At 62.5% G+C, this 22,809-nt stretch overlaps 1 protein-coding gene across 1 annotated transcript; it reads left to right on the plus strand.

Moving 5' to 3' along the window:
* Nucleotides 1–260: 260 nt before the first annotated feature.
* Nucleotides 261–22,105, plus strand: TMPRSS13 (transmembrane serine protease 13). The gene is made up of 13 exons (XM_056107536.1): nt 261–281; nt 7,855–8,098; nt 8,960–9,064; nt 10,894–11,016; nt 12,276–12,405; nt 13,949–14,041; nt 14,669–14,712; nt 16,266–16,428; nt 17,319–17,491; nt 19,761–19,859; nt 21,284–21,426; nt 21,497–21,649; nt 22,079–22,105. Exons 1-13 carry the CDS (start codon nt 261–263, stop codon nt 22,103–22,105), a joined length of 1,518 nt encoding a protein of 505 aa, XP_055963511.1.
* Nucleotides 22,106–22,809: the final 704 nt, after the last annotated feature.

The following is a 22,809-nucleotide window of genomic DNA, read 5'->3' on the forward strand; positions in this document are numbered from 1 at the left end:
CTCTTCTGGTATCTGGTATTCGCTGAGTGACTGGGATGGCCCGGGAGGAGGGCCGAGGGACAGGTCGGGCTAGTTCTGCTGTGTTGTTTATACTCGGGATTACCTCACACCTCCCAACCTGCCGCCCCGCCCCGCTGTGCCAGGGGGCTGGCCCTGGGCCCTCCAGCCCCCTTTTCCACACATGTCCGGGAAGCCGGAGTCCAACATGGACCTTCCCGTGGACACCAGCTGAGCCTGGCAGCTGAGCCTCCCTGGAGACCATGGACAGGGACAGCAGCCGGGTGAGTGGGGTCCCGAGCCTGGGCCAGGAGCAGGGTCGGGCGCTGGCTCGGGTCTGTGTGTGTGTGTGTGTGTGTGTGTGTCTTTGTGTGTCTTTGTGTGTCTGTGTGTGTATCTGTGTGTGTATCTGTGAGTGTGTCTGTGTGTCTGTGTGTGTATCTGTGTGTGTGTCTGTGTGTCTGTGTGTCTCTCTGTGTGTCTGTGTGCATGTATCTGTGTGTGTGTCTGTGTGTGTGTGTGTATGTTTGTGTCTTTGTGTGTCTGTGTGTGTATTTGTGTGTGTATCTGTGAGTGTGTCTGTGTGTCTGTGCGTGTATCTGTGTGTGTGTGTCTGTGTGTGTATCTGTGTGTCTGTGTGCATGTATCTGTGTGTGTGTGTGTGTGTGTGTGTGGTGGGGGGGAACAAATGGGCCTTTTCCAGCTGGTTTGCCTCCCTTCATGGGCTCCTAGAAGCAGGTACCCTGGGCAGGGGACTCTGGGCACTTTCAGGGCTGCCTCAGCCAAGCCTCACAGCACTCACAGAACGTTCTAGAGAAAATGGGGGCTTTGTAGGGGCGAGAGAGCTCTCCCTGTGAAGAAGGGGCGTCAGCCTCTCCCGCTCTCCTATTCAGGGGCTCACTTTTAGCCCCCAAGGACCTGCCGGGGTCAGGGTCACTGTCACCCCCTCTGTCCAGCGCAGGCAACTTCCTCTGTTCTTAGTGGTGGAAGCAGCTAGGATGTCCCCAGAGAGACCGGCCTCCCGCCAGCTGGTCTCCACAGTCTGTCCTGCTGGGCCCCGCTTTCTGCCCCCTGAGGACGTTCCTGTGGTGGCCATCAGGCTCAGGTTTCCTCTTCTGGTGCCCACTGAGCCGCGGAGGGGCTGGTGCCGGCCCTGCCACAGGCTCCGTGCTCATGCTTGCAGTTCACCCTGTGGCCCGTCCCAGCTACTCTCGTCCTGCTCTTCCCGCCCACTCTGAGGGTCTCTGCCGCCTCCCTCTGCCCTGTCCTCATCTGCCCTGGGCCCCTGGGTCCTCCTCACCCAGGCCCCTTGGCTCCAGGCCTCGGGGAGTGCGTGGAGCCCCTGCAGGCAATAAGGTGAATGCCTAAGTGGCACTGGGTGGTTGGGGCGGGGGGACCCACAGCCACAGCCAGGGACCCAACGATATGGTCCCTGTACCCGGGCCCTCTCCCTGGAGGGCACAGCCTGCTGGGGTCGGAGGGCCAGGCCTGAAGCTGGGGGTGGGGGCTTGCAGGAAAGACCCTCCCACCCCCGAAAGGCCAGGAGAGAGAAGAGGACAGACTTGATGTTATTGATGGACTCCGGGGCCTCCCACTGAACCCGTGAGCTGAGTGTCCAGGGGTGTGGGAGGAGTGCTGGGCCTTCCGGGAGCCGCTCCCGCCACAGAAGGAAAAAAGGTGGCGACAGCTGCATCCCTTTTGAGGGATCTTGAAGGCACCCCTCATCGGGGCCCCCCTCCAGTCTTGGAGCTGGGGGATGGGGAGGGAGCGGCCTTCGTTCCTGTCAGCAGCTGGGGTGTGAGCTCTGGCCTGTCCCCTGGGTCTGCAGGGAGAGGCTGCCCCTTCCTCACTTCCTTGGGCTCCAGCACCTGTGGGGATGGAGTGGGGTGGGGGCCACAGAGGGGCGAGGAAGGAGGGGCTCTGAGCGCCTCTGAGAGGAGCCGATGTGCATTGGGTGGGCGCTCAGGGGGCAAAGAACACAGAGCGAGTCCCAGGTCAGCTGTAGCTTTCGTCCCCGAGTGTTCGCATCCATGAAGGAATGAGCTGCCGTCCACCTCAGTGTTCCCAGAGGGAGACGGTTGACCACTGCGTTTGGCGCCAGCTGGACACGGCTGTCGGATACTCAGAGAATGTCCACTCTATGGGCCATGAAGGCAGCAGCAGGCACCCACTTCTGGCCCCTTCAGAGGGCTGGACCCACACTTCTGGGTCTCTGTTCGATGTGCTTCTGGAACATTCAATGTTCTGAGTGCTGAGCAGCTTCAAAGAAGTGCAGTGTTGACCAGAGCCACGAGTGGACGGGCCGAGTGGACTGCACGCCTCCAGGGGGGACTTCCCACAGTGGAGTGAGGGCTGCTCTCAGCGGCTGTCAGCGGGTCACTCCCCACAGGTCACTCTGCTGTCCCCCTGACCCCCAAGTGCAGGGAACCTCGGATCCTGGCTCCTGCCCACCTCATGTCCCTGCCCGGCTGATGCCAGGGCGCGTGGGAGTGTGTCCTGGCGGCCCTGCTGATGTAACAGGATCCACTTAGCCTAAGTGTCTTGTTTGGCCACAACAGTTTCCTCCTGGCAAGGCAACACGGGGGTGGCCGGTGCCCAGGCAGGTGGGCAGGTTGCTGGGGGGTGGAGGTGAGGTACCCAGGAAGCCGGGACAGGGAGCCCAGGGCTCTGCCAGCCAACGGGAGGCGGGTGTCCAGGCTCAGAATGTCCATGGAGACCCCAGCACGGCCCAGCCCTGAACGGCGGCCTCACCCCCGCGGGGTCAGAGAGGGACAGAGGGAGACAGTTCCTGGAACGGGCTGTGGCTTGCCCAGCACCAGAGCACCAGCTGGGGTTGAAGGACTCGGTGGGTGACCGTGAATGAATGAACAAAGGACACTCACCGGAGGTGTGTGCGACGGGCCCGCGGGGAGTCCAGAGGCCTCTGGCTGCATGGGCGCTTTGTGAGACAGGTGCCAACACCGCCGGGAGGAACTCGAGGTGGCACCATCCCGTCTGGAGAGGATTGGGGGTGAACAGTGCCTCAGCCCTGGGACTCCCCACCGGGGCTTCTCAGAGGCTGTTCCGCGGACCCCTGTGTGGAAAGAGCTGGTTCCCCCTGCCCCCCCCCCCCACTCTGTGTCCTCGTGTCCGAGGTCCGAGTGAGGCTCTGTGAGGAACGGGCCCGTGCCTTGGGCTGGAACAAGTCACACCGCGACAGTCATTCTTCTGGCCAGGCTGCCTGGAGCATGGTAGGGGACAGAACAGGGTGCTGGGAGGGTTGCCGGAAACCCATCTGCATTTGTGGGTTTCTGGGGGCACAAGGTGGGCGGCAAAGCATGCCTGGTTCCTGTAGACCGGACCCCACCTTCCTGGGCCATCATCACCTTGCTGGGGGCAGTTGGGGTGGGGGGGGGAGGGGGTTCTATAGGGCTGAGCAGTGCGGCTTTGGCTTCTGAGATTTGTGGTGGGCTTAGGTGGACGCCCCTGGCTGCAGCCTGGAGTTCCAGGTACCCCCCGACCCACCTCTATAAATTCTGGGGCTTCGTCAGGCGGAGGCAGAGACCCCGGGGAGACTCGCTCTCACACAGCCTCCATGACCCTCGCAGCCATGGTCTGGCGGGCTGGAGGCCGCAGAGCCAGGAGACCAGGGCAAGACTAGGACAGCATCCCAAGGGACCAGTGTCTGTCCCCAGACGGGAGACAGATGTCCGCTTCTCAGGGGGCTGGGACACCCCCCCCCAGCAGGGGGAACACGCCAGGTTAGGTGTCAGGGGGCTCAGGTCTGCTCTAAGGTCAACCTAGGTCACTTTGGGCCCAGCGTGTAGGGTCTGACCTCTCCTTCCTTATCTGCAAACTGAGACCAATAATCCTTATCAGGGTCGGAGGAGAGGCCAAGCCCTGACCCCGGCCCCGCCCTGTCCACCCACCTGAGGGCCCGGGGAGGGGACTGTGGGGTGTAGGTGGGTGAGGAGCCCCGGGCCCGGCCCCCGGAGGCGAGTTCCAATCCTCTGAGGGAACGGCCACTCCTGGTTCCTCAAGTCGGGAGTCGGACAGGTTCTGGTCCCGGCTCTGCCCTGTGGCTCTCGGGACCTTGAGCAAGGAAACTCCTCCCTGGATCCCTGTGTCCTGGGCGCTCTCCAGGAACCAGCCGGCAGCACCCGGGAAGGAGCTGGGGAAGGCAGCCGGGCAGAGGCCGAGAGGGCCACCGGGGACATGCTGGGGGACAGACCAGGCCTCTCTGGCGGGGCTGGCCCTCCACCCCACTCCCTCCAGTCTGGGTGGGCCTCGCACTGCCACTTCTCCATGGGGAGACCTGACCTCCCCACCATGGGCAGCATGTCAGACCCTCTCCTGGCCCCCGGCTCTGACTCCGCGGTGCTTGTCTCATGGGTGCCGACCGGAGCTGCCTGACTTAGTGGGAGCTCTGCCCTCTCAGGCCCCCAGACCCACGATTCTGCCCCCTAGCATGACCTTTCGGGGGACTCCAGAGGCCAAGGCAACTTCTACAAGTGTGGCCGGGAGTGACTCCCCATTGCCTCACTCTCTGGGTGCAGAGCCAGAGGCTCACTACAGTCTCCCCCAGACTCAGCTGACGGCCCCAGGACTGTCCTTTGCCTCCTGTCTGAAGGTTAGGGATGGCACATCTGCCTCTGGCAGAGTCAGTACCAGGCAGGACTCAGCTTTTGGGACCCCCCCGGGCTCCCTGAGCTTGCTCGACCCACCCCACTTCCTCTGCTCCCCATCCCACCCCACCTTCTCCTGTACCCCCCTTCCCCCACTGTCCTCTCTCCTCTGGGGTCAGGGGTCCTGCCTCCATGCTCAACTCAGGTTGGAATCAGGGGGTATCCCCATGAGACCCGTCATCAGTTAGGGGGTGCACTGGTTGGTTTTTGAACGCCGGTTTCATTCTCCATAAACTGGGACTTAAGTCACTTCTGCTGCCAGATGTTGCCACCTCACCGGCTGGTGGGGTGGGTGACAGCTCCCTGCAGGAAACCCCCAGGGAGGAAGGGGGGACTGTGGGTCTGGGAGGCCACTTGGTCATCTGGTTTTCCCCTTGGACACTGTGCTCAGGTCCTTGCCCTGCCCTCACCAAGAAAGAATGGGGGGTGCCCTTGGCCTCCTGGGGGTTCAAAACCCTCCCCAGCTGCCCCTGTCCTGGGCATAGTGCCCTGGGTGCTGTCACCCTGCTCCTGGGGCTTCCCAAGTGACAGGGTGGATCCCATAGGGTTCATTCCACAGGGATCCGGCCCACGGCACAGGTGAGTGGCATGGCTATCAATCACTTCCTTCCTCACCACCGTCCCTCAGAAACAGGCCTAGGGTATGCCACACATACACACCCACGCCCTGGCAGTGGCCAGCCACTTGTCCTGGTGCCCAGCACACAGCCCTCACAGATGTGTGCGTGCAAGCGGGCAACTGAGTCACCTCAGATAAGGAAACAGGCGTGAGGAGGCCCCATCTGGTGGCCGTCACCAACAGGTCATGAGCCCTGGGTCATGGGCTGGCTGCCCTGTCCCCAGGTTAAGTTCCGCAAGACAAGACAGTCCCTCAACCACTGACACTTCACAGCAGTCCTGAGCCATAGTGGCCCCCTCCCGGCTCTTGGCCCCATGTCCTGCGTGAGGCAGAACCCAGGGGCCCATTTCAGGGACAGGAACTTGGGTGACCCCAAGGTGGGGAGGGTGCTCTGTGACGCCTCAGTTTCCCCATCTGTAAGGTGGGCTTCTGAAGCCCCCAGCCGCCTAGAGATGGGACGAGCAGCAGGTCATGAGACCCCTGATGTACAATTTACATCAAATTACCCCTGGTGGAATTCTAAAGCAGTGATTTAGAATAAAAAGGTTGCCAATTGCTGGTCTTTCTAATTGGAGGTGGGGGGGTGGTTTGGGCCCCACCTGGCAGTGCTGACTCCTGGCAGGTTCAGGGGACCTGTGGGGTGCCAGGGATTGAACCTGGACCGGCTGTGAGCAGGGCGGTGCCATGGTCCTGTACCGTCTCTCCCGCGGCTTTGTCTTGCACACACAAGACAAAGTGAGCTTTTGTTGCGTTGTATTGTGTGTGCCCCCCCCCCAACTGGTCTTTGCTCATGCCCCCTGGCCGTCCGACTGGCATATCTCAGCAGGGCTGTCTCCGTGGGCTCCACAGTCGGGGACAGGGTGCGGCCACTTCCTGCCCCGTGCCAGGCCCGCACATTCTTCCTTTATCTTATCAGAGCCCCCGGGATTTTCAGCCCCAACAGTACATACTCAAGACTAGACAAGGGAAAGTGAGGCCACTGTCTGGGCACGGAGCAGGGGCCCCATCTGCCTGTGGTTCCCAAAGTGGGCAGCTGATCGGGGGGCACTGTTGCAGTTGGGGGGCACTTTCTCTGTGTTGGCATCATGAAGTTAGGTTTCCTGGAAGAGAGCACCGAGGGTTTTTTTTTCCTGAAAAGTGAGTGGCAGGCCCCATGATGGAAACTGTCCCCCCACACATCCTCCCGCTCCCTCGTGACTGCCCCCAAGTCCAGCCCTCTGGGAAGTGGCTCTGCTGGATGAACCCCATTGCCTGACCCGGGTTGTGAACTCTGGTTCAGGGGCCAGTGGCAGCTCTTGGGCTTCTGCCCCTAAGCACACGCACAGGGGGTTGTCTCTACACAGCTGGCTGGGAACAGGGGCGCCACCAGTGGGTCTCCAGGCTCTCCCCGGGCCTAGCTCTCCTGGTCCCTGCCTCTGGCACCCAAGTGGGGCCCAGACCCAAGATTCCTTGAAGTCTCCCCACCACCCCTCACCCCCCCCCCCCCCGCAAAAGCCAAGGGGTGACCAAATCCAGCACTGCTCACTCTGGGGACAAAGAATGGGCACAAACAAGTAACCCGAGCAGGAGCCGCCCCCTCCCCCAGGCCCTGTGGGCACGAAGCCCCTCTGCATCCTAGGGCCAAGCCGGGTGTCAGTGAGTGAATCGTCTGGGGGCGCCGGGCTGCTGGGTCACCCCTGGCCTCTGCCAGGAACATGCCTGGCCGGCACGGGTGCTCCTCCTCCATGTCTGTCTCTCCAGTTCCCATGTAGACGCCGTGTCCAGGCACAGAGAGTGCAGAATGTGCACATGCATCTGTGAGTGGGGAGGGGGGCAGTGGGTTGAGCACACCTGTGTGGGTGCGGGGATCACATGTACATGTATGTGCATGTGGGTGTGTGAGCACGCCTCTGTGGGTGCAGGGATTGTGTGCACATGTATGTGCGTGTGGGTGTGTGAGCACGCCTCTGCGGGTGCGGGATCACGGGCACATATGTGCATGTGGAGACGTGTGAACATGCACCTGGGTGGTGTGGGGAGTGAGTGCACACGTATGTGCGTGTGGCCTCTGCAGTGTGCGGGATGGCGTGCACGCGCCCATGAGCAGGAGCTGTGTGCGTGCGTGTGGCCTCTGCGGGCTGGGGAGTCTCCAGAGAACAAGCTACACCTGGTCTGAACTCGGGTGCAGTTGAGAGCAGGAGTCCGAGGCAGGACAGAGCTTTCCCTGAGGCTCGTCCCGTGTCATCAGTGACCAAGCCTGTGAGCACCGGGGCTTACAGTGGCCACAGCTGACCAACGTCCTTGAAAGGACAGCGGCAGGTCCGGGGACAGCAGGTGCCAAGGGGAGAGGAGGGAGGCGTGTGCCCCGTGGGGGACCCTGTCTGTTTGAGCCCCTGCCCCCTTGTCTGAGGGGCCCTGGGCACTGGCAGATGCCCCCTCCCTCTTCAGGGCCTGGTGTGGGGGGAGCTGGGCCCTGAGTGTCCATCCCAGGACGGCATCTCTGGGGACACTTTCCTTCTGGGGGCTGCTTGTCCCGGCCCTGGCCACGCTCCCTCAGGAGCTGCTTGCAGTGCTCATCCTCCGCTCTTCTTCCAGAATGGCTCCCCCGCCCGCCCGAATCCCACTCGCCCGGCCCCGGCCCGCGCTGCCCCCGTCTCGGCCCTCCCCGCCCGGACGTCGCCCTCCAGGTCATCGTCCAGCAGGTCATCGTCCACCCACTCGGCCTCCACGATGTCCTCTCCGACCAGAGCGTACCTCGTCCGAGCGACCCCCGTGGGGGCCGTGCCAGTGCGAGCAGCTTCAGCCGGGCCAGCGCCCACCCCCAGGGCCGATGGGGCAGGTGAGCTGGACTCTCTGCCCTCAGAGAAGGGGTGCGGGGAGAGGGTGCATCAGGGGCAATGAGGGAGGTAGAAAGGCGCCAACACAAGGCAGAAGAATGGGGACCCTGGCGGAGGGAGGAGCAACCGCCCCTGGGGTCAGAGTGCAGACGGGGGGCCCCGCCAGGGGAGTTGGGTTCTATGTGGGCACCAGGCCCCGGTCAGTGGGTCTGTCTGGGGGCAGCAGGAGGGGGGCCTCTCTGAGCAGGAGGGCGTGCCTCACGCTGAACACCCCAAATGGTGGCCGGAAATCAGAACTCCCCAGGGGGCCCGGGACCCTTCCCTGGTGTGAACAGTGTCCACGCCCACCCACACTGCCCTGTTGTCTCCCTGACACCACAGGGCCCAGGAAGTGGCCAGGCTCGGGCCAGGCTCACAGTCGTGCCCTCCCCGGGGGTTGAGGGGAGGCAGCCTCTGGCGGCAAGTACACTCCACTCACCAGCCACGTAACTCCGAGTGCCTTCTTTGAATATCCTTCCACGGGCCTCACTTTCCCTGTTTGTGAAATGGATGCAGGCATACCCAGTTTACTGCTGATGACCTCACGTCAGGCCTCAGGGTGAGCCTGTAATGACCACCAAGCCTCACTTTCCCCGCCTGTGAAATGGGTATAACGACGCCATTTTACTGTTCATTATCTCAGCTCCGGCTGCAGGGTGACACATGCTGAGGCCTGACCGGCTTCTGGTGGAGGCACCACCGGGAAGGAGGCCATTGGAAGCAGGGAATGGGAGTGGAACCGCACTCAGGATGCGGGGGGGGGGGGGTGCCTCCCCCCTGGGTGGCGCTGGGCTCGTTCCCTGACCGCTGCCCCTCACCCACAGGTGCCCGCGTGCCCAAGTTCAGCTGGCGCGAGGGCAAGAAGCGGCTGCCGCTCATCGGGTGTGTCCTGCTGCTCATCGCCCTGGTGGCGTCCCTCATTGTCCTTTGTGAGTGTGGCCACTGATGCCGTCGGGCAGGGTGGTTGGGGGGGGCGGGCGGTCTCCCGGTGTGCAGACGGACATTCCTGCCAGTGACCCCTGTGATCCTGGGGCTCTCGGAGGCAGGGGAAGTGGGATCTGGTGGCAGGTCGGGGACCCTCTCTGAGCACGGCTTCTGGGCCTTGGGATGGCGTCCTGCTGTGTGCCCCGGAAGGTGACAACCGCCCCTGGTCGTGAAATGGGAGAAGGGGACAGAGTGAGGTGGGGGGAGGCAGCTGCCTTAGCTGAGGCCGCCCGGGCTTGATGCCCAGCACCACATGGCCTCCAGATATCACAGATGCAGCCCTGGAAGCTTCCAGCACCCCAGGGTGGCCCAGCACCGCAGGGCCCAGTAGCTGGCACCCTCGGTGGAACATCACTGGGAAGGGCCCCAGACTCGGGGACTGCTGGGAGAGTCGGGGACGAACCCTCATCCCCAGAGGGGCGGACGGGGCCTCAGTGTTTCCGGTCAGTGGGATCAAACCCTCAGGAGCTTAGCATTCTTTTTGGGGTCAGCCATGTCCGGGAGCCACTGCCCTGGAGTCCGCTAGGAGCCAGGGTCTCGGGGGCGGGGCCTGATGGGCCAAAGGAGGTGGTTTCTGGGGACACAGGGTGGCTGTGGGAGGGAGGATGGGAGGCACAGGGAGGGGCAGGCTGGGAGCAGGCACCCGGTGAGCGGTGGGAGTGAGAGGCTAAGGGTGAGAGCACAGGAGGGCCCAGCTGGAAGGGCGAGCCGGCAAGTCGCTCCAGACAGAGAAGCTGAGCAGCTGTCCCTCCCCGGAGGACCTGGGCCAGGCTCCGCATCTGCCCCCAACAGTTGCCTGGAGGGCAGGGTCCCAGAAAGGCCGAACTTCTCACTGGATCCCCCTCCTCGTCCTGACCCTCTGGGGCCAGGAAGCTGCTCTGACACTGTGTAGTCACATGCTGGCATCACTTCCAGAACCCTGGTCCCCACCCTGGACTTCCTGTCCAGTGCTCTTCCCACTCGCCATCCAGGGGACCCTCCCACCACCGCCCCTGGCACTGCCCTACCAGGCAGCTTCTCTGGGTTTCTGAGCAAGATCCTGAGAGCACTGGGTGGCCGAGCCCAGGGTGAGGGAGGGGAAAGGCCAGGAACCGAGAGTTAGCAGCTCTGTGGGGTCACCAGGGACCAGTGGGAGAAAGGGGGGCACAGCTGAGGACTGGGGGGGTGGGAGTGAGGCCTAGAGCCTGGCCGCCCAGGACGGGGGAGGGAAGTCTTAGAAACAGGCTCCAGGGAGTGGCTTCAGGATGGGGAATCAGGCCCCTGGTGTGGTGCCTGGGAAACATTTACAGGCCTTGGGCCCAGTGAGGGGCAGAGCTGAGCCCTGGGGACACCCCCTGTCCAGAGACAATGTGTGTGGGGGGAGAAAACCCTGGTGCTCTGGGGCCCGAGGGCCCGCCAGCGGGGAGTGGGCACAGTTGCCCCTTGCCCGCCCAGGTGCCGGGAGGAGGGACTGCTGTGACCAGGGCCACCGAGACAAAGGGACCCCAGTGGGTGCCGGGCAAGGGTTCCTGGCCGGGGGAGTTGATCCTGCTCTCCTCCTCCCGCGCCCCACTTTGCTCTCAGGGTGGCCGGTGCTGCCCTGCTTGCAGGAGCCCCCCGGCACCTCCTGGAGCCCCCCTGAGCAGCTTTTCTCTCCACACAGATGGGGGACGAGAGCCCCAGAGTCCCAGAGGGATCGCAGGTCGGTGTCCGAACCCCCCAGGGCCTTGGGCTGCTCCGGTCCTGCCTCTCGGGGGGCAGGCGCTCACCCGGCTCTCGGCGTCTCTTGTTGCAGTTTATTTCTGGCGGGGCCACACGGGGATCGAGTACAAGGAGCCGGTGGAGAGCTGCCCGCGGCACGCCGTGCGCTGTGACGGGGTGGTGGACTGCAAGCTGAAGACGGACGAGCTGGGCTGCGGTGAGGGTGTGGCTGGCGCGTGCGCTGTTCGGGGTGCGCCTCTGTGCGCGGTACACGCAGGGGGTGTGCGTGTGTGGTCGGCGCATGGTACACGGGTGGTGCGCGCAGGTGCCTGTGTGCTCTATGGCAGGGGAGTGTGTGAGGGTGTATGTGTGCGTGGTACATGCCTGGTGTGTGCGTGTGTGGTCCACGGGTAGTGCATGCATACACATGAGTGTGGAGAACACGCATGGTATGTGCAGGTGTGCATAGTACAGGCATGGTGTGTGCGAGTGTGGTCCACGGGTGGTGCGTGCGTGCCCATGAGTGTGGAGAACTTGGGTGGGGTGCGCATGTGTGCATAGTACATGGTGTGTGCATGTGTGCATAGTACATGGTGTGTGCATGTGTGCATAGTACATGGTGTGTGCTTGTGTGGTTCATGCGTGCACATGAATGTGGAGAACACAGGTGGTGTGTGCATGTGTGCATGGTCTAGGTATAGTGCATGTGTGCATGGTTTCAGGTGTAGTGCATGTGTGCATGGCGCGGGCATAGTGTGTATATGTGCATGTGTGGAACGAGGGATTGCACACATATGTATACACCTGTGTACACATGTGTGGCGCATGAGTGGTGCATGCGTGATGTGTGTACCATGAAGGTTGCACACTGGAGCCGGCCCCCTTGGGAGGGAGTGGACAGAGAGTCGCAGCTTCTGCTGTGAACCCAGCTCTGAGTGTGGTGGGCCGCAGGCAGGTCACACACCTCTACGCCCCAGGCTTGTGGCCTGCGAGGCAGCCCAGTGACTCTGAGGGACGAGTCCCGCCACTCCCAATGCCAACCCACGTGGAGCTGCCGGAGCCAGGGAGGCTCCACCGCCCCACCCATGTGCCCCCCAGCGTCTGGCCCTGCCCCTCCATTGAGCCTTCCTGAAGGCGAGTCTGCAGGTGGCTGCCCAGAAGGGGCTCTCCCTGCGTGGTCTGCTCCTGGCACCGTGGCCCCTGCCCTCTGACTGGGCTGCCCAGACTGCTCCCATCTCAGGCCTTCCTCCTCATGCCCTGTGGGGAGGGTGCCCGCCCCCGGGTGCCCACTCCTTGCCGTGCTCACTATTGGTGCCTGGATGGAGGCCTCGGGCCCTTCCCAGCCCCAGCCTGCCTTTGGCTTCCCAGGCATCCGGGGCCCCTGGGCATGGCTGGCCACTCCTGGGCCTCAGTCCGAAATCCCACCTGGCCCTTCTCAGCGCTGAGGGCGCTCTCCTGCCTCTGCTTGCCCCGCAGTCAGGTTTGACTGGGACAGGTCTCTGCTCCGGGTCTACTCTGCCGCGTCCCACCAGTGGCTCCCGGTCTGCAGCGACAGCTGGAACAGCAACTACTCCGAGAGGGCCTGCCAGCAGCTGGGCTTTGAGAGGTCAGTGCCCCCCACCTGCCTCGGGCAAGTGCGGCTCAGGGTGTTTGCAAGACCCCCTCCCCCATAAGCAGACCCTCAGAACCAGAGAAATAGTGCCGGGACTAGGGCACTTGCCTGGCATGAAGCCTGCCCAGGTTGGCCCCCTGGCACCATGTATGATCCCTGAGCACCGCCAGGAGTGATCCCGCAGCTCTGCTGAGCTCTGCCGACCTTCCCAAAGATTCTCAGGGACCACCAGTGAGGTCAGAACACCCTGGAGGCTCTGAAGGGGTGTCGCCCTGGGATACCAAGGCAGGGCTGAGTAACCCCAGGATGTGGGCTCGCCTCGCATGTCCCTGTGCCCTGGCACCCTCGTGCTCCTCGTCCCTAGCTGTGGGCCCCAGGCTGGGCCGGTCTGCACGTCCCTCCAGGAATGTGCTGCAGGGCCCAGCAGATTGTTCCGTGGACCCTCACAAGCTAGGTTTGGGCCAGAATGCCCCAGTGGGGAAAGGGGGGAGGTGCTATGGATACCACTCCCCTGGACCCCAATCTAAGAAAGACGTGGAACCCAGAAACCATGACTGGCCAGTGGAGCAGGGCGGGGGCTGACAGCCGCCTCCCACTGGGATGGGTCTCGGGCACACAGGCCTTGGTGCCCAGATCCTCTCTCTGGTCTGAAGGTGTAGGTGAGGCTGTGGGGAAAAGGGCCAGGGGTCTCTCTGTAAAAGGGGTAGGTAGAAACCCAGCAGGAGGTGAGACTGGGGGCCCAGGAATGGGGGATGGTGTGGGGGATGGTGTGGGGGATGGTGTGGGGGGATGGTGTGGGGGATGGTGTGGGGGGATGCTGTAGGGGGATGGTGTGGGGGGATGGTGTGGGGGATGGTGTGGGGATGGTGTGGGGATGGTGTGGGGGATGGTGTGGGGGGATGGTGTGGGGGATGGTGTGGGGGATGGTGTGGGGGATGGTGTGGGGGATGGTGTGGGGGATGGTGTGGGGGGATGGTGTGGGGGGATGGTGTGGGGGATGGTGTGGGGGATGGTGTGGGGGATGGTGTGGGGGATGGGATGGTGTTTCGGGGATGGTGTGGGGGATGGTGGGGGGGATGGTGTGGGGGGATGGTGTGGGGGATGGTGTGGGGTGGGCACACTCTGGGGTCTGCCTGTGCCTGCAGGGGAGCAGAGAACGGAGGCGGCTTGAGGGAGAAAAACGGGGGCCTGGCGTATGCCGTGGGCTAGCAATCCGCCTGAGCATGGCTTCCCGGGTCACCCTGCCAGGGTCACCACAGCCAGAGGCTCTGGGTTTGGGGCATGGGAGCTGCCCAGTGGACACCTGGGCTGATTCTGGTGCCCATGAGCTATGAGAGCTGGGAACGAGGCTACCCCATGTCCCGAGTGGGCCCCTTGCCGGCCTCCTTCCAGTGTCCTCCGTGGGGTGCTGTTTGGAGAGATGGGGCTCAGCCACAGGACCCAGAGGTGGGCCGGAGGGCAGCAGAAGCTTCCGGCCTGTCCCTGGCTGTCCCTGCGGTCTCACGGGCTCCTCCTGCTTCCCCTCTGACCCTCCCAGCGCGTACCGGACAACCGAGGTGGCCCTCAGGGGCATGGGCATCAGTCTCTCTGTCTCGGAGTACAACACCACCATCCAGGAGAGCCTGTCCAGGTAGGACGGGGGCCCTGGGCCATCAAGGCCCCGCCCTGCTCGCAGGGACCCAGGCTCTGGGGTCTGTCGTGAATGTCAGAGGCAGCTCCGAGGCCCTCCCCCTGCCCGCCCCTCCCCTGCCTCTGGGTGCGGGGAGCACTTAGGTTGGGGTGCTCCCAGCAGAGCTGCCTGGGGCCCGAGGCTGGGTGAAGCGGCACCTCCATCCAGCTCCTGCAGAGTGAGGTGGGGTGGGGAGAGAGAGCGGGGGGTGGGGTGGGGGTAACATGCCTGCGGCAGGACGGCTGGGTCCCCTGGCCTCCTCTTGAGGGGTATCAGGAGGGTCCCGGCTCCTGCTGTGTTGGCCGTGGGGAGGGAGGAGGAAGCAAGTCAGCCCGGCCAAGATGCCCGCCCTGTGCTCAGCCATGCCCGGGGCATCCGGCCGTCACCCGGGACAATGCTGTCCTAGGTCCCCAGGGTCTGCTGCAGGAAAAGTGGGTGGTTGGGGGAAGAGTGGGCCATAGTGTGCTCTGAGCCACCAGGGCAGACAAGGCCAAAACCTGTGCCTTGGGATAAGAACCAGGGGGGATTCAAGCCAGGAGGACTTTCTGCAGGAGGCAGTAACAGTCCCTTTCCCTGTGACCCCTGCAGGTCTCTGTGCCCTTCCCAGCGATACGTCTCTCTCCAGTGCTCCCGTAAGTGGACTGTTCTTGCTGGATTATAGCCTACAGTGGGGCAGGAGATGGGGGACAGTGGGGTGGGCTTTCCTCTGGGGAAGACGGCTAGTGCTGGCAGGCTGAGCCCGGAAGAGGGGTTTAGCCTGCAGAGCTGTTTCTGGGGTCGGGGGTCCCGGAAGGCCTGGGCGCCGCTGCAGCCAGCTGTCCTCTTTCCTGACTGCTCAGGCCCGGAACCGGACTGCTGCTTCTCCAGGACCCTCAATTCTGGGCAGGGCCCAGCGGTCTGGAGAGCAACCTGGGGCCAGTTTACAGGGAACCCCATGAGACAGGGAGCTCGAACTGGAACTGATGTGGGGTCGAGGGAGAGCGAGGGGTGAAGCCCAGACTTGCTCCCCAGCACCCAACATGGTCCTCTGCAGAAGTGAGCCCTGAGCACGAGCCAGGAGTAAACCCTGAGCACCTCCAGATGTGACCCAGAACCAGAGAGACAGAGAGACAGAGAGACAGAGACAGAGAGACAGTCAGAGACAGAGAGATGCAGAGGGAAGGAGGGAGAGAGGGAAAGGGAGGGAGGGAGAGGTGCCAAGGGAGCATTTCTGAACCTCCTTGCCTCTTTGCATTCTGTGGGCAGGGGGCAGACAGATAAATCATGCAATGGGTCCCCCCTACCCTGCCCCGCCCCGCTCACCACAGAGATGGAACCGAATCCTGGCTTGAAGCCTCTTCAGAGCGCGAAGTCAGAGAGCCGGTCGCTGAGGGGCTGGTATTTGGCCTTGAGTCTGACCCCCAAGTCCTGGCTCTTAGCAAAAGCACACGTCCTGGGTTCTCAATTACAAGGGGGGGGGTAAGGGGGGGTGTCCCCTGCCCAACTCCACGGACGCCTACTTCCCCACTCATTCCCTCGAAGGGAAGACACACATGTGAACAAACTTGCTGACCCTGATTTGGGGTGGAAGGGACTCACCCCCGACCAGGCTTAGGAATGCCCCCTGGTGTGGGGTCCAAGCCCGGCTGATGAGCCCTACTGTGCATTGTGGGATTTTATTGCTCCTTCACAGGGAGGGAGGGTCTCCAGGGAGCCGTCTCAGCTCCATGGGGTGTGACCCATAGAGATAATGTCTGTTTGTCCAGGGGCTGCGGCCCTCATGCTCAGTGCAGTGCTCACATGGGGGCATTTTATTAGATTTGTGGACTCAGTGAAATAAACGGTGTGGGGGCTGGCGTTGGGGGGGCAGTGGAGTGGGGCATTTGCCTTGTATGCAGCTGGACCTGGGCTTGATCCCTGGTGCCACACAAGGTCCCCTGAGCCCTGCCAGGAATGATCCCTGAGCACAGAACTAGGGGTCAGCTCTGAGCACCCTCAGGTGTAGCTCCCAAACTGAAAACGATTGTATAAGTGAGAGAGGAGGTTGTTCTCGAACCCTCTGTCCTCCCTGTGAGTCCAGAAAGCTAAACACAGCCGGGGGAGGGCGATGCCCTTTCAGATGCAATGAGCACAGCGGGGTTCACCAGCATGGGGGGTGCCCCCCCCAGGACCCACATTCCTGACCGGTCTGTGTGCTTTGTCACAGACTGTGGCCTGCGGTCCTTGACGGGGCGCATCGTGGGAGGGGAGCTGGCCCCCGAGAAGAAGTGGCCCTGGCAGGTCAGCCTGCACTACGGCTCCTCCCACATCTGCGGGGGCACGCTCATTGACGCCCAGTGGGTGCTCACGGCCGCCCACTGCTTCTTCGTGTGAGTCTCAGGGTGGCAGTCTGGGGGGTGTGGGGTGGGGCCAGCACCAGGGCCACCAAGAAGGAGCTCACAGCCTGTCCCCGATGCCTGGGGATTCTGAGGGGAAGGAGAAAACGCCGTGGTGAGGGTCCGTAGGGAGAGGGGGTGAGCTGGAAGCAGGCGGGGCTGCTGCTGGCGATGGCGTTCACAGGAGAGTCAGAGGCATCGTCCCGGGGAACCCAGGAGGGCGGGATGTTCCCAGTGGACAGTCCAAGGCCAGTCTTGGCCTATGCTGTGGGTGGGCGCATCTGGGTCAGACCCCAGGCACATGAGCTCTACAGAATGAGTCCTAGCAGCTGCTCTGGCACCTTGGAAGCATCTGAAGTTTCGGCTGAGGGCCATACCGGGCCGTAAGCTTCCCCCATGTCTGGGACTCAGGGAGAAGCTCTTGGCAGCCGTGCTCATCCTCTTCAGTGTTAGTTATTCTTTTTTTGGGGGGGGGTGGTCACACCCGGCATTGCACAGGGGTTACTCTGGGCTCATGCACTCAGGAATTACTCCTGGCGGTGCTGGGGGACCATATGGGATGCTGGGAATCGAACCCAGATTGGCTGCCTGAAAGGCAAACGCTTTACCTGCTGTGCTATTGCTCTAGCCCCGCCTTCAGTATTATTCTCAGGCACAGTATGCAGCTCAGGTTGCCTTCCATGTCTGTCTTGGGAGTCGGGGGTGGGGGGTGGGGAGGTCGCCTCAGTCCCTGGGCTAAAATAGAGCCACCCCCAACCCAGGACTTCTCGTCTTTCTCCCGCCTCCACTCTTGTGCCAGGGCTATACCTCCTTGCCCTGGTCACTTGCAGCTGGCCGGACCTGCCTGGTGGGTAACAGACCACACTTTCTCGTGGCTCATGCAGGACCCGAGAGAAGATTCTGGAAGGCTGGAAGGTGTACGTGGGCACCAACGACCTGCAGCGGCTGCCAGAGGCCGCATCTGTCTCTCAAATAATCATCAACAGCAACTACACAGACGAGCAGGATGATTATGACATTGCCCTGCTGCGGCTCTCCAAGCCGCTGGTGCTGTCGGGTGAGCGACCCCCCACCCCCATTCCCGTGCGGGGACTCCAGAGCTTCACAGGGGGGAAGTCAAGGCCAGAGGTTGGAAATAGCTGCCACAGCCAGAGGCTGCCCCACAGTTACAGATTGCCCCCCCCCACCAGACTCACTGAGCCTCATTGATATGGATCAATTGCACCCTTTCCCTAGTATTGATTGACGAGCTCATCCCAGAGGCCAGGCGAGCTCATCCCAGCGGCCAGGCGCTGAGAAGAGGCCTTCGGGCTCTCCTGTGTCACACAGCCTTTCCCTTCCCGAGGAGGCAGGACTTTCACTGGGCCTTTATTCCCCAGGGGGTCTGAGTGATGAGGGGCAGCTTGGGGACTGGCCCCGGATGGGGCTCCAGAGTACCATTTCCATTTGGCACTTGATGGACAAATGGCTGGCACTGCAGTGGACATCAGGCAGGTCCAGCCCTTGCCGGGAGCTAAAGACCAAGAAATGCTGAGAACCTGGGAGGGGAGTGGGGGTGGCGCTGCGATGTGGCTCCATATGCTGACTCGTTAGTGCCTGGTTGCAGTTGCTCACAGGAGAGACACACAGAGGCAGTGGCGGTGGGGGGCACAAGGGGGACTTGCGAGAGAGCCAGAGGAGCTATTGGACGGGGGCCCTCGCGGCAGGCATCCCCAAGGGAGCAGAGCCAAGAAGGACAGGCAGTTCTGGAAGCCTGGGAGGGTCTCTGGTTAGTCCAGCCGTGCTAGTACTGGAGCTGCCTCAGAGCACTGAATCATCCAGGTCCTGTGAGCATGAATCAGAGCGGGCTCAGCAGAGAGCATGAGTGAACAGGGCAGAGCTTGGGGGGGCGGAGCCGGAAGTTTACCCACACTGAGCCCCGCCCATGCATGGACACGCCCACACCGTGCCCCGCCCACGCGGGACACGCCCGCACAGAGCCACGCCCACCTATGGACATGCCCTACGTGGCCACGCCCACATGGGCACGCCCACGCAGAGCCATACCATGGGGCACACCCACAGAAGGACACGCCCACACGGAGCCACGCCCACACGGAGCCACACCCCCAGTAGGCAAGCTCTAGACCTCTTCTTTCTCTTCCTCCTCCTCCTCCTCCTCCTCCTCCTCCTCCTCCTCCTCCTCCTCCTTCTCCTCCTCCCCCCTCCCCTTTGCCTCTCATGCCCACAGGAAAGGGGGCACTGGGTCTGCAGGGCCAGAGCATATAGTGAAACCTGTATCTGCTGATCCCCCAGACTGCTGGGGCCCCAGCCAGCCCCCTCGGAATCCCAGTCCTGTTGCAGGGGAGCGGAAGGTACTGCCCCTCCTGCCTGCTTTTCAGATGAGATAGCCCAGTGCCTAGACACACCAGGGCACGTGCCTGAGCGGGTCTGGTAAGCCAAGACCTGGCGGCAGTGTCAGAGAACAGCCTGTGCAAAGTCCTGATGCACTGAATTCCACCCCCCCCTCCCGGTCAGAGTCGGCTGTGTCAGTGTTAAACCTTGTGGAAGACTTCATGTCTCCGGGGTGGATGGAGACTATTTTAAGAAGTCAGACTCTGCGGCTGTTGACAACTGATGCCATCAGTCATTTGTTCTAGTTGGTTTACTTTCGAGTCAAATTTGTTAGGCAGCAGTGCTTAAGCCCTCGTTCACTGGAGAATGAATCTGCACCCTCCTTCCCTCCTCACTCCCTTCCTCCCTCTCCCTCTCCTCCCCCTTCCTTGCTCTCTGCCTTTCCCTGTGAGGAGGGCTCCCCCGACAGGAAGCCAGGAAGCCGCAGAGAGTGCAGGAAACATGCATGCAACACACCTCTCTCTTTCTCCGGGATTTTCCTCTCGAAAATTGCAGCTTTGTGGGAATGTGCTCAGCACCCCGGGACCCGGGTGGTCAGAGGTATCTGTGCAGTGGCACTTAGAAGCACCTTCTCGGTGCCCCCTGAGTGTGGGCTCAGCCAGCCAGTGCCCCCCAGTACAAGCTGGACCATGCTCTCCCCTGCTTGCCCGCCCTACCTGACCAACACGGAAGCTCTGGGTGGGGGAGTCCCCATGTCAGCTTCACACCGGGTGGCTTCTAGGCACGTACTTCTCCTCTCAGCAGCTACAGGGGCTAGAGGGTCAAGACATGGCAGTTGAGTTTCTGTCCTGTTCATGCAGAGCCCTGCAGTGTTCTGAACCATCTTGGGAGCAGGGAGGGGTCTTGCTCCTCCTCCCCCTGCACTCATCCCCCCCAATCTCTCTCCCCCGCTCCCCCGCCTCACTCCTGCTCTGATGCTGAACCCGTTGCAGCTCACATGCACCCTGCCTGCCTCCCCATGCACGGGCAGACCTTTGGCCTCAACGAGACCTGCTGGATCACAGGCTTCGGCAAGACCAAGGAGACGGATGGTGAGCAGCAGAGAATACCAACATGCGGGGTGTGAGCACACATTTATGTGCCCTGCATACATGTGTTTGTGTACGCGTGGGTGTACCTGTGTGTGCACTGTGTTTGTGCAGGCGTGTGCAGGGAGGCATGACGCGGCAGAGGTCAGAGGAGGGCTCCCAGCTGTGCACACAGAGTCACAGGCCTGGGGCTGCCCTCACCGTGACTGTGTCCTAGTGGCAGGGGAGGGGGGTTCTCAGGAGAGGGCGGGTGGGTGCTGGCTTCCCAGCCTGCCTGAGTCCCTCCCAAGTCCATGCCAGCCTGGGCAGGAGCAGGGTGGTGGAGGTCAGCGGGGCCCGTGACCCTGGCAGAAGTGCCCAAAATGTGGAGACGGGGAATGGTTCCCAGCCGCGCGTACCTCAGCCCTCGCTCTCTCACCCGAGGGACGCTGAGGCCCTCCACTCCCTGTAATGTGGCGTCCCCCCTCCTCCGCCTGACCCCCACTCCCTCTCCTGAGGGCCAGCTTCCCCCTTTCCCTTTGGAATAAGCATCCCTGGAGGTTCGCCTCGGTCTGGTCATATTGGGTTTTTCTTGGCCAGTCTGTGTAAGAGCATTTTTTTTTTACTTGAGTTACCATGAAATTACAAAGTCATTAATACTTGAGATATATTTGGATGACTGGTCCAGTCAGAGATGAGCCAGAGGGGTGGCGGTTTACCCTGCACCCCTGCAGCCTCCAGGATAATGGGGTCCTCCAGCCAAGACCCCAGGAACAGCCCAAGAAACAGCCCGAGCATGGGGGCTTCTCCCTAAGAGGCTGTTAGAAGGACCCCACCCGCAATCGGGGCCTCAGAGCATCCGAGCTATGCTGTCCTGTGGTGCAGTAGGATGCATTCAGGAACGGGGCATGTCAGGAGCAGGAACCTTTATTGTTTCTCCACGGATAACGCAGCCTGGGTTTAACGCAGCAACAGGGCGCATGTGACAGCCACCTCTCATGGCTGGGAGAAGGGGTACCAGGCACTTTGGGGTACACACACTCACTGCCTTGGTTCCCATCCGCGGGGTCTCGCTTGGCCTCACTTCCGGGCCTCACCGCGGGGCCCGATCTGGCACTGGGCCACCTCTCCAGGGGACAGACCAGGAGCACCTCACTTTGATCTTGGGCACACCCCCCTACCCCATCACCCAATTGTGCCACTATGGGGTGGTGTCTGGTCTTCAGCCTGTGGTTCCTTCCACGCGAGCCTTGGTGGCAGCTGCTCCCAGGGAGGCGGGGTGTGGTCACTTGCAAACAAAGACAGAGACCCGAGGGGACAGGTGGCCGGTGCCAGGGGTGCCCAGTAAGGGGTGCCCAGCCTGGCATGAGGCTTCTGCTCCTGGGACACCCCAGGGCTGCATGCCTCACTGGAGCTGCCGGAGTCTCACGCCACCCCATCTCCCCCAGAGAAGACGTCCCTCTTCCTGCGGGAGGTCCAGGTCAACCTCATCGACTTCCACAAGTGCAACGACTACCTGGTGTACGACAGCTACCTGACGCCCCGGATGATGTGTGCCGGGGACCTGCGTGGCGGCCGCGACTCCTGCCAGGTGAGGCCTCGGCGCGGGGTGGGGCTTGGGGGCCTGGCCCCCACCCCGCTGATAAACATCTCCCCCATAGGGTGACAGCGGGGGCCCGCTGGTGTGTGAGCAGAATAACCGCTGGTACCTCGCGGGCATCACCAGCTGGGGCACGGGCTGCGGGCAGCGGAACAAGCCAGGCGTGTACACCAAAGTGTCCGAGGTGCTCCCCTGGATCTACAGCAAGATGGAGGTGCGGGGCTGGGGGTGGGTGGGCGGTGCAGGACTGGGAGGGTGCGGGCTGAGGGCCAGGGCTCAGGGAGGCTCAGGACCCTGCTCAGAGACCTGGGAGAGGGACCGAAGCTGGCCCAGTGCGACACCCCCTTGCTCTGTGCCCCGTCTGCCCTGGGCAGCCTCTGAGCAGTAAAGGGGGGGTCTGTGCCTGCCCTTCTCTGTCTGCAGGGGGCAGGGCAGGGGGCATCTTGGGCTCCAGAGCTCCAGTGCTGGGCCCAAGGGGGCTGGCAGACCCTCCCCCACCTTTCCCATGGGCAGCACTGGGGGACGCCTGGCTGAATTTTAGGCTCTGAGCAGGGCTGGGTGCACCCACCTTCAATACTCACCCTGTTTTTCTCTCTATCTCTGTCTCTCTCTCTCTCTCTCTCTTTCTCTCTCTCCTTCTCAGAGTGAGGTGCGCTTCCGGAAGTTGTGACCGGGTCCTGCCTCTCCCTGCGAATGGACAGGCCACACGCTCCTTCCTCACGGCCACTGCCACCATTCACTGTGTCTGTGAATAAGCACATGGGTGTGTCTGTGTGTGTACCCCCCTGGTGTGTCTCTGCGGGTGTGTACACACATGCTGCTGTGCTCACACTGTGTACCTGTATAGGCGTGTGTGTGTGTGCGTGTGTGTGCATGTGTGTGTGGGTGTCCATGTCGTGCGTGGCTGCGCTCCTTACCCCTTCTGAGACCAGGTTCGCGTCAGCTCTTCACCGCCACCAGGTGCTCCCTGGGCTGGGGTGTCCTTGCTGGACGGTGGAGGCGGAGCCCTGACAGCCCAGGGAGGGCCCAGCCAGGACTCTTGCTCCCAGGAACCCACCACCGCGGGCAGCACAGCGACACTGGCCTGGCAGGGACAGACAGTTTCTGGCCAGCCCTGTGGACACGACTCCCGTCGGTCCCAGCTGCCACCTGCCACCTGCCACCCGGGCACCGCCACAAGGACGCCCTGGCCTGGTCACAGGCGGTCACCGCGTATTTTATTTTTAATTTATTTTTGTATTTAAGAAGCGGATGTGTGTGTGTTTTTTTTTTTTTTTGAAATATTCGGGAGCCCGGAAGGCTCCTCATGGTCCTGGAACTCACTTGCAAGCCCTGACTCCTGCCCTGGAGATGAGAGAGCAGAGTCCTCTGGGC

Source organism: Sorex fumeus, unplaced genomic scaffold (assembly GCF_029834395.1).
Source record: "Sorex fumeus unplaced genomic scaffold, SorFum_2.1 ptg000169l, whole genome shotgun sequence".
NCBI classification, from domain to species: domain Eukaryota; kingdom Metazoa; phylum Chordata; class Mammalia; order Eulipotyphla; family Soricidae; genus Sorex; species Sorex fumeus.